Source organism: Aegilops tauschii, chromosome 5, assembly GCF_002575655.3.
Source record: "Aegilops tauschii subsp. strangulata cultivar AL8/78 chromosome 5, Aet v6.0, whole genome shotgun sequence".
Taxonomy (NCBI): Eukaryota; Viridiplantae; Streptophyta; class Magnoliopsida; order Poales; family Poaceae; genus Aegilops; species Aegilops tauschii.
Genome location: NC_053039.3, coordinates 329,099,284 through 329,113,007, shown reverse-complemented (window position 1 = coordinate 329,113,007; position 13,724 = coordinate 329,099,284). Strand labels below are relative to the sequence as shown.

Genomic DNA, 13,724 nt, shown 5'->3' with positions numbered 1-13,724 from the left:
TCTTGGCCCTCTCTTTCCTCTTCTTGCCTTCACCATCCTCCTTTGGTTCAAGTGTGAACTCCATAGTTTCTTGAGTTGAGGATCTGGCCTTAGACATAGGAACTCGTTTTGCTGGAGCCTTCTTGTTCAGACCTGGCTTAGTAGATGCAACTGTGCCAAACTCCTTCTTGACAACCTTTTTCTTGGAGCTCACTTCTTCCTCAACAGCAACATAATCCTCATCCTCTTGAGTTAGAGTTTCTCTTCTTCCTTGTCCTTGTAGCTGCTTTGGGCAAGTTGCTTGGGGTGCTCCTGCTGCCCTCATCATAGCTGCTAGAGGGACTAGTGCCCTCACTCATGTTCACTTGCTCTTCTGACTTGTTTTGGCTATCACTCTGATCAGACGTACTGGCAAAGCAAACTGACAGCAGACCCTGTGAATAGTTATAGATGAGGTAGAGTGGATGAGCATCACAAAGTGTAGAGTTTTTGCAAAACAAATGAGTCAAAAACTTAGTTTTAGTTTTCCACAGAAAGCATTTCGGAGCTACCGATTTGTTAAACTCGGTGACACCGAAGCAACTTTTGGAGTCTAAACTAGTGAAATCGGTCAGACCGAGTCACGGTTCGGTGACTCGGAGATTGCTAGGGTTTCACAGAGAGTTGAACTCGGTCACACCGATTTGCAATTTCTGGTCAGACCAAAAAGTGCAAGTGCAATGGCCTAAGCCAAATCGGTGAGACCGATTTTCACAACTCAGTCGGTCCGAGATGAGTTCGGCGGAAACCTAATTCTAAATTTTCGAATCAAATCTAATCTAAGGGATGTTCTTGATGGACGGGATGATCGCAAATGTGGTAAAGAACATGACATTTGCTTTGTGCTAAGAATCGGAGTAAGGAACAACACAAAGTTTCAAACTCATACCCTAGTTCGGTGGTGAGTTCGCTACGGCGGCAACGGTGGGGTTGAATTCCGTTGATGGCGACGGAGACCAGCAGCGGGAGGTCGCTGGCGACGAGAGGAAGATCCGGAGACCCGAGGCGGCAGAGCAGGACATGCGCGGGATGAAGGATTTTGGAGAAATTTCCAAAATTTGACCTGACGGTATATATATCCTGACACTGTCGGTGTGACAACAACTCGGTGGCACCGAGATGCAGAATCAAAAGCGGTTACTGCAACTTGGTGTGACCGAAAAGTTCTAATCAGTTGCACCGAGATTGAAAACCTAGATCAACTCAGTGAACTCGATCAGACCGAAAAGGATGAATCGGCCAGACCGAAAAGCATATAGAGGTTTTGGAAGTTTAAGTCTATGACGAATCGGGGACTCCGAGTGCTCCTCACACAGAGTGTTTGAATCTGACTTGATCAAACTTTGTGATGTAGTATGAATAGAGTTTGAGACGAGAAAAGCATAGATAGCTAGAGGAAGTTCTTAGGCATTCTTGTCCATCCATTTGGCAAAAGAAAAAGAGCCAAACAAGCAAAGCAATAAATGGATGTCCTCGAATGAGTAAAATATGCAATCAACATGCTCACACAATAAAATGGCAAATGAAATATGTGACAAAGCATGCACAAACACTCTAGCATCTATCAAGCAATTGGCGATGACTAGGTCATCTATATATGAGTATATTGACTTAGGAGTCAAATGAGAACATTTGATCATAGGTAATACTCATCGTTTAAGCACAAGTGGGGTTACCACTTTTACATAAAGCATTATTGTGTTCACACCATTAGAGTCGCTTTAGCTCAATATTTAGAGTAAAGCTCCCCCTAGATGTGATACCCACCTAAGAGGGATGAACTAACCTTGGGTTTTGTCAATGATGACTTCATGTAGATGTTGAAGATGTGGATGCTCAATGTTGATGTAGATCATTCGGAGCAATCCATTGGAGTGAGTTGCACTTTCAATACCTACATGGGTTAGTCCCACAAGGAACAAACAAGGATTTCCATAGACATAGAGTGAAGTTCACATAAGATGATGTCCATGAATGCATTGGGTTACCTTGTCCCTTGTCTTACCAACAAGAGGGTTTGTGATTCCTTGAACTAGTGCAAGATGTGGAAGTTATTTGCACTTGTCCTCGCCAAGATGATATGAGTGAAGTATGTTGGCGGAGTCACCCTCAAGAACTCTCTAGTTCTTCTTCTTCGGGATCCACATCATCTTGATGGGAATCCTTGGAGTTGTAGTCGTACTTGATGAAGTAGAACTTGATGTAGTCTTGGGAACCCACTTGACCAAGGCCTTGGGAGCTTCTTCAAATGCATCAATCTCTTCTTGAAGCTTGTCCTAGCCTTTTTGCTTGTGGTCTTGTGGTGGAAGATCATCTTGAGCTTGTGTCCCTTGGAAAGAAGTAGGATCATACTTCTCTTGTTGAGGAACAAACTTCGTCTTGGGGTATTGATCTTCTTCCCACTCAACTCCATTGGCATTGAACTTTCGTTCAAAACCAACACCTTGATTCTTCCAGTGCCTTCCTTGCTTGCGCACAATTTCCTCAAATTGCTTACTTCTGGCAAGGCTCTTGTAAACACCTTTCTCTATAATTCCCTTCAATAAGCTATTTTCTTGCTCAAGTGTAACTTGGCTAAGGGAGTCATTAGTGGAATCAAGAGAACTACTAGAAGCAACAATATTGGATTTAACATGATTATTGTTACTACTAGAAGAAGAATCTTTCTTACTCTTGTTGCTAGATTTTACTTGTGGCATGTAAGTAGACAAGAGTAAACGCTTGGCAATGTAAGAAGAACTTTTCTTGCGAAGATCATCATTGATTGCCTTTAAGAACCCATGCTCTTGCTCAGGGCTGAGCTTTTCAAAGCATAGCTTCTCATGAGTCTTTAAAAGTTCTCAATGATCTTCCAAGGTAGTTTCATGAGCTAATTTAAGAGTGTTTAGTTCTTTAGTTAGACGCTCAATCTCCTTCTTATCATCATCATTCGTTTTATCTTGATTAGCATGATCGATAGCAAGTTCATCATAGTTTTCATCACTAGAGTTGTCAACAAGTAAATCATCATCACCTAGCAAATCATCTTCGTCACTATTGAAATCAACATACTCGGGGTGTGATACCTTTGGGCCTTTAGCCATGAAGCATCTTCCAATTCCTTCATTTGGTGAGTCAAATATGTCATAGGAGTTGGTTGACACAAGTGCTAGACCGGCAACACCTTCATCTTGAGTACATTCGGAGTCGGAGTGATAACTTCTTTCGGAGTGATGGTCGGAGTCGGAGCCGGATACCCATTCACCAACGTGAGCTTGATTTCTTCGTTTTGTGTAGCTCTTTGATGATTTGTCCTTCCTTTCCAAATCCTTGCTTCTCCCAGAGGTTCTTCGTTCATAACGATCATCTCTACCCCTTCTCTCTCTTGGAGGTGATTCTTCTCTTCTACTTCTCCTTTTGGGTGAATCTTCTCTTCTTTTGTAGGGAGCCGTACACTCATTGGAGTAGTGTCCGGGTCTTCCACAATTGTAGCAATTACGCTCACGACTCGAAGATCTTTTGTCATTGTAGGACCTTGACTTGGAACTTCTTTCCTTGCTTCTACTCTCGTAGAACTTGTTGAAGTTCTTCACCATTAGGCTCAATTCCTCATTGAAGGTTTGTTTCTCACTTGATGATGTAGGAACATCACATGAGGCTTTGTAAGCACCACTTGACTTGTTGTGAAGCTCTTCTTTATCCTTGAGTGACATCTCATGAGCAACAATTCTTCCAATCACTTTCGTTGGCTTGAGATCTTTGTAATTGGGCATCATTTGGATCAATGTGCACACGGTATCATATTTTCCATCCAAGGCTCTTAGGATCTTCTTGATGATGAATCTATCGGTCATCTCTTCACTTCCTAAGCCGGCAATCTCATTTGTGACGAGAGCAAGCCTAGAGTACAATCAATGACACCTTCACCATCCTTCATTTTGAACTTGTCAAGTTAACTTTGAAGCACAACCAATTTGGATTCCTTGACGGAGTCGGTATCCTCGTGCATATCTATCAAAGTATCCCAAATTTCCTTTGCATTCTCAAGACATCTGATTTTGTTGAATTCTTCGGGGCACAATCCGTTGAAGCGGATATCGCAAGCTTGAGCGTTGTATTGCAGCATCTTCAACTCTTCCGCGGTAGCTTCATGGTTTGGTTCTCTCCCATCAAAGAATTCACCTTGCAAGCCAATACACACAATAGCCCAAACGGCGGGTTATGTCCAAGAATATGCATTTTCATCTTATGCTTCCAACTAGCAAAATTAGTACCATCAAAGTAAGGACCTCTACGGTGGTAATTTCCCTCGCTAGACGCCATACTCTCCTAGGTTGTGAAACCAAGGCTATGATCACCAAAAGCAATGGAAATCAAGGCAAATGGAAACCAAAGCTCTGATACCACTTGTAGGATCGAAAGTATGTCTAGAGGGGGGGGTGATTAGACTACTTGACCAAATAAAAATCTAGCCTTTTCCCAATTTTAAGTCTTGGCAGATTTTAGCAACTTAGCACAAGTCAAGCAATCAACCTACACATGCAAGTCTAAGAGTATAGCAGCGGAATGTAAAACATTTGCATATGAAGGTAAAGGGAGGAGTTTGGAGGGAGCAAACGCAATGTAGACACGGAGATTTTTGGCGTGGTTCCGATAGGTGGTGCTGTCGTACATCCACGTTGATGAAGACTTCAACCCACGAAGGGTAGCGGTTGCGCGAGTCCACGAAGGGCTCCACCCATGAAGGGTCCACAAAGAAGCAACCTTGTCTATCCCACCATGGCCATCGCCCACGAAGGACTTGCCTCACTAGGGTAGATCTTCACGAAGTAGGCGATCTCTTTGCCTGTACAAACTCCTTGGTTCAACTCCACAATCTTGTCAGAGGCTCCCAAGTGACACCTAACCAATCTAGGAGACACCACTCTCCAAAAGGTAATAGATGGTGTGTTGATGATGAACTCCTTGCTCTTGTGCTTCAAATGATAGTCTCCCCAACACTCAACTCTCTCTCACAGATTTGGATTTGGTGGAAAGATGATTTGAGCGGAAAGCAACTTGGGGAAGGCTAGAGATCAAGATTCTTGTGGTTGGAATGGAATATCTTGGTCTCAACACATGAGTAGGTGGTTCTCTCTCAGAAAATGTATGCTGGAAGTGTAGGCACGTTCTGATGACTTTCTCCATGAATGAAGAGTGGGTGGAGGGTTATTTATAGCCTCCACACAAAATCTAACCGTTACACACAATTTACCAAAGTCGGTGGGACCGAATCATGAAACTCGGTCAGACCGATTTAGTTCAAAATGTGAACGTTAGGCTTTTCGGTGGGACCGACATGCCAACTCGGTGGGACCGATTTCATTAGGGTTAGGGCATAACGTAATCTCGGTGAGACCGATCACATAAACTCGGTAGGACCGATTTCTGTAATAGGCAAACAGAGAGTTGGTCAGGCAAACTCGGTGGGACCGAATCATTCATTTCGGTGAGACCAAAACGTTACGAAAGGGAAACAAAGAGTTTGCATTGTGAACTCGGTGGGACCGATCGCTCATCTCGGTTGGACCGAAACGTTTCGAAGGGAAACAGAGAGTTTGCAATCCCATCTCGGTGACACCGAGATCCCTATCGGTGAGACCGAACTGACTAGGGTTTCTAGTAGTGTCTATGTCAAATGAACTCGGTGGCGCCGGATAGATCATTTCGGTGGGGCCGAGTTTGACTTTTGGTTTGGGACATGTGTGGATATGAGAAAGTGGTTGAGGGCTTTTGGAGCATATCACTAAGCATTTTGAGCAAGCAAGCCATTAAGCAACACCACATCCCCTTTTAATAGTATTGGCTTTTCCTATGGCTCAATGTGATCTTGGATCACTAAATGAAAAAGGTAGATTCTTTAGCTTGAGCCAATATGTGTCCTTAGCATTTTGAGGGGTCCACATCCTAGTCCATGTCGTGCCAATCATTGAACTTTCTGAAATGATCATCTTGAAAGAGCATTAGTTCAATGAGCTATATGTTGTTAGGAATTACCAAAATCACCCAGGGATAATTGCACTTTCACACCTTCTCCAGCTTGGTGGTAGAGTCCTTAGCCATTCGACTCGAGCTGGCGCACGAGCTGAATGCTGAGGCGAAGAGGATGGAGTGCGACGTGTGCGGGGGAAAAAGGGGATCTGGGTTTACCCTAACTCTCTGAATCTTTTATACCGCGGGTGAAGATCTCACCGCGAGTCCTCAGCCACAGATCTCTTAATCAACGGCACACGCGGCGGCCGCGCGCAGGTTAACTGCGACACGTGGTGGATTTCCGGGACAAAAATTGAGGAGTCGTGCCCCGCTTTTCCCACAAAGCCACGACATTACCGCTTCCGTGCCCGCACACTCAATTTCGAATCCCAAAATTTCTATAGGAAATCAACCCGATTGATTGCTCACCGCTCCTTTCCTAAAGGACACCAGTCAGCCCGACTAACCGCCCTCCAGGGTCACCGTGCGCTCGGACACGTAAAACACTCGATTGAAGTCATCTTCAAGATCGCAATGGGATGAGCTTGGCATCCCTCCATGGGTTGACTTGTCCCTATTACTAGGCTCCAAGGCGCAAGCCTCATAAATTTAGACCCAGAGCTGGCCCGCGCTGACATTCCCCTGGGATACGGAGTGGCTTCTCTCCGGGGATTCAGCCCACACGCCGGCATCGCCACTCGGATTTTTATGGTATGTCCCCACTCGGACCACAAGTCTATCTCTCCCGAGAGACACATGAATGCCACTAAGTTTTGACCAACGATCAACATTGTCCGATCACTCGGAAAGCCTTTAGTCCAGAATTCGTCGTGGTTTCACTCAAGGATAACCAATTGATACTGGATGCCGAGTGACCCGAATCACTCGGACCAGTCCAAAGACTCAAATCCCCATCCTGCGGAACCTCAATCGATTCGGGGGCTAATGATGGGTCACCTACTACTGGTGGGGTCAAGGACCTGACATCTAAGGTCAACCCGGGTTCCCACACCATCATTGATAGGTCCCTGGACCACAGACGCATTCGGATGTGCATTGCAAGAAATCCACTCGGATACACCGACGGCACTCAGACGTCTTCCCTCCAATCGGCCCTGCCATCATCACTCAGACAAGGGAGGCGCAAGGGCGACATGGGAGCTGCAACGGTCGAGTAGTCTTAAGTCAGGCTTAAAGCATAGTCATGGCTACCGTTACCTGTAACTACCGTAGTTGTGGCTATCAACACTTGTAACTGCCGTAGTTATAACCATTAAACCACCCTTGTAACGTCGGAGTAAAGAGGCCGCGACGCACTCTATGTAAGCCACCCTCCTCCTCCTTGGCAAGGGTTCAACTACATTGTAATCACCCTTAAGAAAAAACAAGCCTCTGAGAACGAGACGTAGAGATGTTACCTTCTGAGAGAGGGACTGTACACTTATTATTTGTTGTTGGAGTTGCCCTAAATGCCCTCAACTTTACACCAACTGTACCACGTACTGTTTTGGTGACGACTGACCGGCTGAACCCAACCGCATAGTTGGCGCACCGCCACCGTCCGTCCTCTCCAAACCTCCCGGTTCGCAACCTCCGTCGGCGCGCGCGCCGGTGACACCGCCCTTCCTGACTACATCTATCTTCCTTCCATCGCCGGTGGCGGCAGCCCCGATCGCATCGCATGACCAGGAGCCACACCCCGAAATCCCTCGCCGTCCTGCTCCGTGCCAGGATGCACCCGGACTCTATCCCCTCGCCGCCGCCCGCTCCGTCACCCCCCGCCAGCCCCGAGCCCGACCCCAGTGCCCGGCCCGCCGCCGCCTCCTCCGTCCGCCACTGGCTCCACGCCTCAATCGGCGCGGCCTCCCCGCCTCCCGCCGCCCTCGAGTGCTTCTCCGACGGGTACCGCTCCCTCGACCGAGGCGGCCGCCACGAGATCCTCCGATCCCTCGCCACAGACTACGACGTGCCCCGCGCGCGGGTTCGCGACCTCATGCGCCAGTACGTGAGCGTCTCTGCCACCGGGGAGGGTGGGGGCGAGCAGCCGGGGGCGGAGAGAGAGGAGGGCGGCGCCGCATCGGCTTTGTACCGTATGGAGAGGGGGCTCCGGGACGCGCTCCGGCCCAAGTACGCCGGGTTCCTCGAGGCCATGAACGCGCAGCCTGGCGGGCTCAAGCTCCTGGCGGTCATCCGAGCCGATCTCCTCGCCTTGCTGGGGTGAGATTGGCATTGACATTGACACCTTGCTGTTGCCGTTACTGCCTGATACTGGGGACATTAGGGTGCTTAACCGAGATGTCCCCTTCCTGGTTCTCTGGTCTAATTGAATGCAACGCAGGGAGGAGAATGCTCCAGTGCTGCGTGCATTGGATGGGTACTTGAAGGAGAAGCTCGTGACGTGGCTCAGCCCAGCGGCACTGGCACTCCACCAGATAACCTGGGATGATCCTGCCTCCTTGCTGGAGAAGATTGTGGCTTATGAAGTCTGTGTTTGACTCACCATTAAATTGTTCAATGTGCTCTCTTGTGGTTTTGCTGATGATTTTGTTCTCTTTTTTTTTTCAGGCTGTGCATCCAATCAGGAATCTGATAGACTTGAAGAGAAGGCTGGGTGTGGGCCGACGTTGTTTTGGTTACTTCCATCCTGCGATACCAGGTTAGTTGGGACATTTTGTTTCTGATTGTGATTTTTGCACATTGGGACTATTACTGCTGATGCTACAACTGAAACTTATAAATTTTGACCACGCATGACCAGATGTTGTACCAAGAGTTGATATTTAGGTTGCACAATATCAGTGGTATTGCCTGCACATGTTTGAAATTTTCTTAGGGATAAAATGAACATATTTTCACAGTATTATAAACAGAGTGATTCACAGTTTCTAGGATGATGGTTTTAGATCCCTTAGTAACTTTGGCTGAGTGCTATTACTGTCTTCATTAACACTAGGGGAGCCCCTGATTTTCATCGAAGTTGCTCTCCTCAAAGATATGGCCACATCTATACAGGTTAATATAGTTTGGATGATTTCTTTTAATAAATGGGTGCTCTACTCTACTTCTTTGCACCTTATGTTCTCTTGTCATATCAGGAAGTTTTGTTGGATGTCCCTCCAATCGCTGAATGTGAAGCTAAATGTGCACTGTTTTACTCAATATCGTCAACCCAGGTAAACAAAGTTTTTAAGGATTATAAATACCAAGGGAAGTATTGTGCTAGCTTGAGTGACAAACTCGCACCTACGAACTGATTGTCTATTGCTGTTGTCAGCCAGGCTTATCAGGTATTAATCTGGGAAAGTTTCTACTCAAGCGTGTCATTGACATGTTGAGAAAAGATATGCCTTCCGTACAGGTACTGCTTCTAATATCTCGATCATTGTTGTCTGGAAATGCAATAAACTGCATGCTTCTCTGGGTGTAGCGTCAATTATAAATGCATAATTCATCATGCGAAGAAAGTTTATTATAGCTATGTTTACTGATACATCTAATTTTATGTATTTATTTGTTGGTATTTTTTTTACAGATTTTTGCTACTCTTAGCCCGATACCTGGTTTCATGCAATGGCTTCTCGCTAAGTTGGCCTCTCAAATAAAATTAGCAGAGACAGAGATGCAAGAGGGCAATTTGATAGAAGGTGCTAGTTCTACTTTCAGAGAATCCATCCTTTTCCCGGAGGAAGAGAAGATGATACACAGTGCCATGTATGTTCCATTTAAGAAAAAAAATGGCGAATTTCACTTGACCCAGTTTCACCTTCTAAGGCTTCTATACATGTAGCCTTTTCTGAAATACTTTATTTTGTTCTTTTGGGAAGTTAGTGCCCATGATCTTTGTACTTTCTTTCATATACTTTGAATTGCTGAAGAAAGTGGGTATCTTAATTTTAAAATTCTGCTGTGAATATTTAGGCTATTCATTTTAAAAATGAATAGGGTAAAGGATCACTTCTTGATTTATTGTCATTTGTGCTCTTACTGTTACTGCAGCGATCAAATCAACGGTAAACAAGGAATTGAACTTTTGCAAGATATACTGAAATCAAGTCAATGGGTAAAGTCTGACAAATTATCTGCTGCGCTGAAATCTCCTCTTATGCGTTTGTGTACAAGGTATGTAAAAAGACACATTGGAATTTGGGAATGTTACCAACGATTGGAGTTTAACACTATTCATTCTCTGAATGGATGGAACATTATATGTTATCAATTGCAGAAGCTGACAGCCTTCTCATATGGTGTATAGGTATCTTACCAGAGAGAAAATACGAGGAAAAGCTCTAGATGCTGTTGCTAATTTTCACTTGCAAAATGGAGCAGTAAGATACCCACTGTCACCCCATTCAGTTTTAACTTTCAATATTGATCCTGAGTATTGGATGTGGCTGTGCTGGGCTCAGACTTAAGAAACCAGATTGTTTTTTCTTTGGTCTTCTACCTGAAATTAAAATTCCAATGCTTGTCCCAGAACCACGTTGTAATTTCGTTTTCTAACGTGATGTACTGTTGCGTTTCTCCCTATGAACTTTGGGCTTAATTATATTGAGTTTCAAGGAGTAGCTGTTTGAAACAATTCAGTGGGCATTACATAACAGCTGAACACCACTTTTATTTTGTGGTAGATGGTTGAGAGATTAAACTGGATGGCCGACCAATCCGAGAAGGGCATTGAACAAAGTGGAGGTATCATGGTCAATTATCTGTACAGGTATGCTTTTAGCCTTTTATCAAAACAAAACGTCAATCTGGATACCTTTGGATGGCTTTCACGGAGACTAGCTTCTCTAACACTATCAATATTTTCAGGTTGGAGAATATAGAAGAATATGCATCGTCTTATTCGGCTACAGGGATTATCCGTACGTCACCTAGCCTCTCCTAACATGTTGAGGTTAGCTCTGTGCTTGGCTGGTATGAGATTTTACACCTTATGCTATGACATGACGTTTTTCCTCTGCTGTACTTCAGTGTTATTACCGGTGTTTCACCAATTTTTCATTCTATCTTCAGTATCCTTACTGAGATATTCTGGAACAGCCACATATATATGAAACGGAGATGCAGTTGCTTCACATCAACACGTTGTATCTGTGTGTGATACACTCAATGAAGATGATTTACAGCGGAAGTATCTGACTCCTCTTCTGCGGTTTATTGTGGACATTCAAGGCACATGTTTAGTTTGGTAGTGGCTGTTCCTTCCGTATACTACCTTCTAAAAGCCTAGAGGAGATATGAATTGATGACTCTGGCTAGCTCTTCATCCCTTCCGCTTTGGGAATCGTAGCAGAAAATACAACATGTATTTATATCTTGCACATGAACATGCAAAGGAACAGACACTGCAAATTATTGTAAGACCATTTTTTTTCTGTACAATGTATAACATATATCACATCTGTTATTTGTGGAGCAAAATCTGATAGGCCGCAGGGTAGTGGTTGACCTTATTCTTGCTATGTAACCGCACAAGCTGTTTTCTTTTTGGAATTCTAGATGAGTTTTTTTATGCACTGTCTGATCTGGAATGCGCGAAGATTTGTGCTGTGCTGTTGGGCGACCCATTATCTGTTTTGTGTGTGGCTATGGACTGAGCTTGTATTTTTTGTTGTTGTGTCTAATTCTTTTTGCAGTGTGGTCTGTTTTTATTTTTTGTTTGTACGAGGAACAAAAGTATGTGATCTCATTGTTTTTTCTTACTTTTTATGACACATATACCCATAAATGTGCTAGCTGCATGCCTTCTACCACTAGACAAGTAACTGTAAACGTTGTAACCCAACTGCAATTGTATGGTCATAAAACGACTGCAATAGGAGTCGGGATAGGGTGCGAACTCAACTCGGGTCGTGAGGGAGGGGGGGGGGGGGGGGGGGGGGTTTGTTGGGTAGTTGCATGTCAACCATCAGACATGCAACTACAAACACTGTAACTCGACTGCAATTGCACGAGCACAACTGGTGTCGAGAGGGGAGTTGTTGGGGCCGATTGTCCACCACTACATATGCAACTGCAAATGTTGTAACCTGACTGCAAGGGCACAAAGCGATTGCAAATGGGGTCTGAAGGGGAGTTATCGGGGCCAATTGCTTGTCCACCATGAGACATGCAATTGCAAGCATTGTAACCTGACTGCAACTGCATGGACACGAAGCGATTGTAATTGGGGTCGGGAGTGGAGTTGTCAGGATTAGTTGCATGTCCACCACCAGACACACAACTTCAAGTATTGTAACACGACAATTGCACTGACACAAAGCGACTGCAGCTGGGGTCAAACTTTCACACTAGTCACATGTGCGCAAGTTGCATGTGACGCACCCATGCACAATTCACCCATCACAACACGTTTGCAACTGGTGTCGACCTGTTTTTTTCCTACTAGTTGCACATGTGCTAGTTGCATGCGACACATCCTTGCGCAATTGCAATTGTTGCAACACGTATGCAATTGGTGTTGGCCTGATTTCCCCCTACTAATCACATGTGCATGAGTTGCACATGACGCGTTCGTGCACAATTGCAAGCGTGTAACTAGGCAAAGACAAAAACCCGAACTGACAACCGCAACTAAGAAACAACCCAATGACCCATGGAAATATCAAACGGAGTGAAAACAACATGTGGACGTAAGGTGAATGATACATAGTTATTTCTCAGCTAGATAGGATCCATTTGTCGTATGATTTGGTAAGAATCACCATGACTTATCATCTATTTTATTAATAGATGACTCGTTGCGTCCTTGACGCAAAGAACGATGGTAGCCAAGCAATCTATGAACAACATGTTTTATGAATGATCCATAACTGGGCAAAAACCAAATGCAACTGACAAGTTAGGTAAACTATTTGAATGGTGTTTTCTTATCTGCAAATGATTATGTTCGTATTGCGTTTGTATTTGCCTTGTATTTACAAATGACAAATAACGATGACCATTGCCCATGGCTTTCTTTGGTGATACATAAGTCATTTGCTTAAGCAGGTGAATGGAATCTTAAGTTTATTTCATGCCCGAGCCTTCTTTTTTTTGAAATTGTGAAAATAATCGTGAGTTTAAATGGGATTGTCACCCGCCAAAAGTTGGGATTGTCACCCTCCAAAAGTATGTTATCGATCTAGTATGTGGACGAAGCTGCACCTCGGGATGCGCGTGTGGCTTTATTCATTGGAGGGGGTCAAAGCGAAATGGTTTACCGCAATAACCAATGAACATAAGTGAAAGCTCCTTGTCTGCCGTTACATAGACACTCAACAAGAACATTGAGCTCCACCGTAGATCCTTCGCCGCTCGATCTCACCGCCATGGATCCACCCCATCGCCATAGAGCCCTCGACACCTACCATCACCCCTTCCGTCATCGCCTTGCCCCCGCCACTGTAAATGGAGCCGTTTGATATTCTATCGATCTGATCGATCGCACCGGAGGAGCTACACTACTTGTAGCTGAAGTTGTGGAGGGAGCGAGCGACGGAGACGGAGCCGGTCGACACGCTACCAATCAGAAGATATTTTTTTATTACCATAAGAATTCATATAAGAGTTTTGAGGATACAGTCTAGCACAATTATTAGCAAAATTGTTCCTATAAGTATTGTTATTGAAATTGTTTCTATTTATGAAGTTCACGTCCACTTGATCATTATTTTGTTCAACAAGTGCAGCAATAGAAACATCTTTAGGATAATAAGGAGCATGTTTATAAG

The 13,724-nt window shown here is 44.7% G+C and overlaps 1 protein-coding gene across 5 annotated transcripts; it reads left to right on the top strand.

The window, feature by feature from the left end:
• Positions 1–7,503: 7,503 nt before the first annotated feature.
• On the top strand, positions 7,504–11,465 carry LOC109774503 (uncharacterized). Of its 5 annotated transcripts, none has more exons than XM_020333236.4 (12): positions 7,504–8,226; positions 8,348–8,492; positions 8,575–8,665; positions 8,963–9,021; positions 9,105–9,182; positions 9,284–9,367; positions 9,542–9,720; positions 10,006–10,128; positions 10,262–10,334; positions 10,638–10,723; positions 10,822–10,906; positions 11,053–11,465. In XM_020333236.4, the coding sequence occupies exons 1-11, from the start codon at positions 7,691–7,693 to the stop codon at positions 10,895–10,897; spliced, it is 1,530 nt and encodes a 509-aa protein (XP_020188825.1). In that variant the 5' UTR covers positions 7,504–7,690; the 3' UTR covers positions 10,898–10,906; positions 11,053–11,465. The 5 variants fall into 5 exon arrangements, with proteins under 5 accessions (XP_020188825.1, XP_020188824.1, XP_020188823.1 ...); XM_020333235.4 differs by having other exon boundaries at positions 11,026–11,465; XM_020333234.4 differs by having other exon boundaries at positions 10,984–11,465.
• The last annotated feature ends 2,259 nt before the right edge of the window (positions 11,466–13,724 follow it).

Excerpts from the sequence above, each read along its gene's own strand:
- LOC109774503 (XM_020333236.4), top strand. The coding sequence starts at position 7,691 with ATGACCAGGAGCCACACCCCGAAATCCCTCGCCGTCCTGCTCCGTGCC. Across the intron at positions 9,183-9,283 it reads ACTCAATATCGTCAACCCAG|CCAGGCTTATCAGGTATTAA; the intron begins GTAAACAAAGTT and ends TGCTGTTGTCAG. Across the intron at positions 10,129-10,261 it reads CTTATGCGTTTGTGTACAAG|GTATCTTACCAGAGAGAAAA; the intron begins GTATGTAAAAAG and ends TATGGTGTATAG.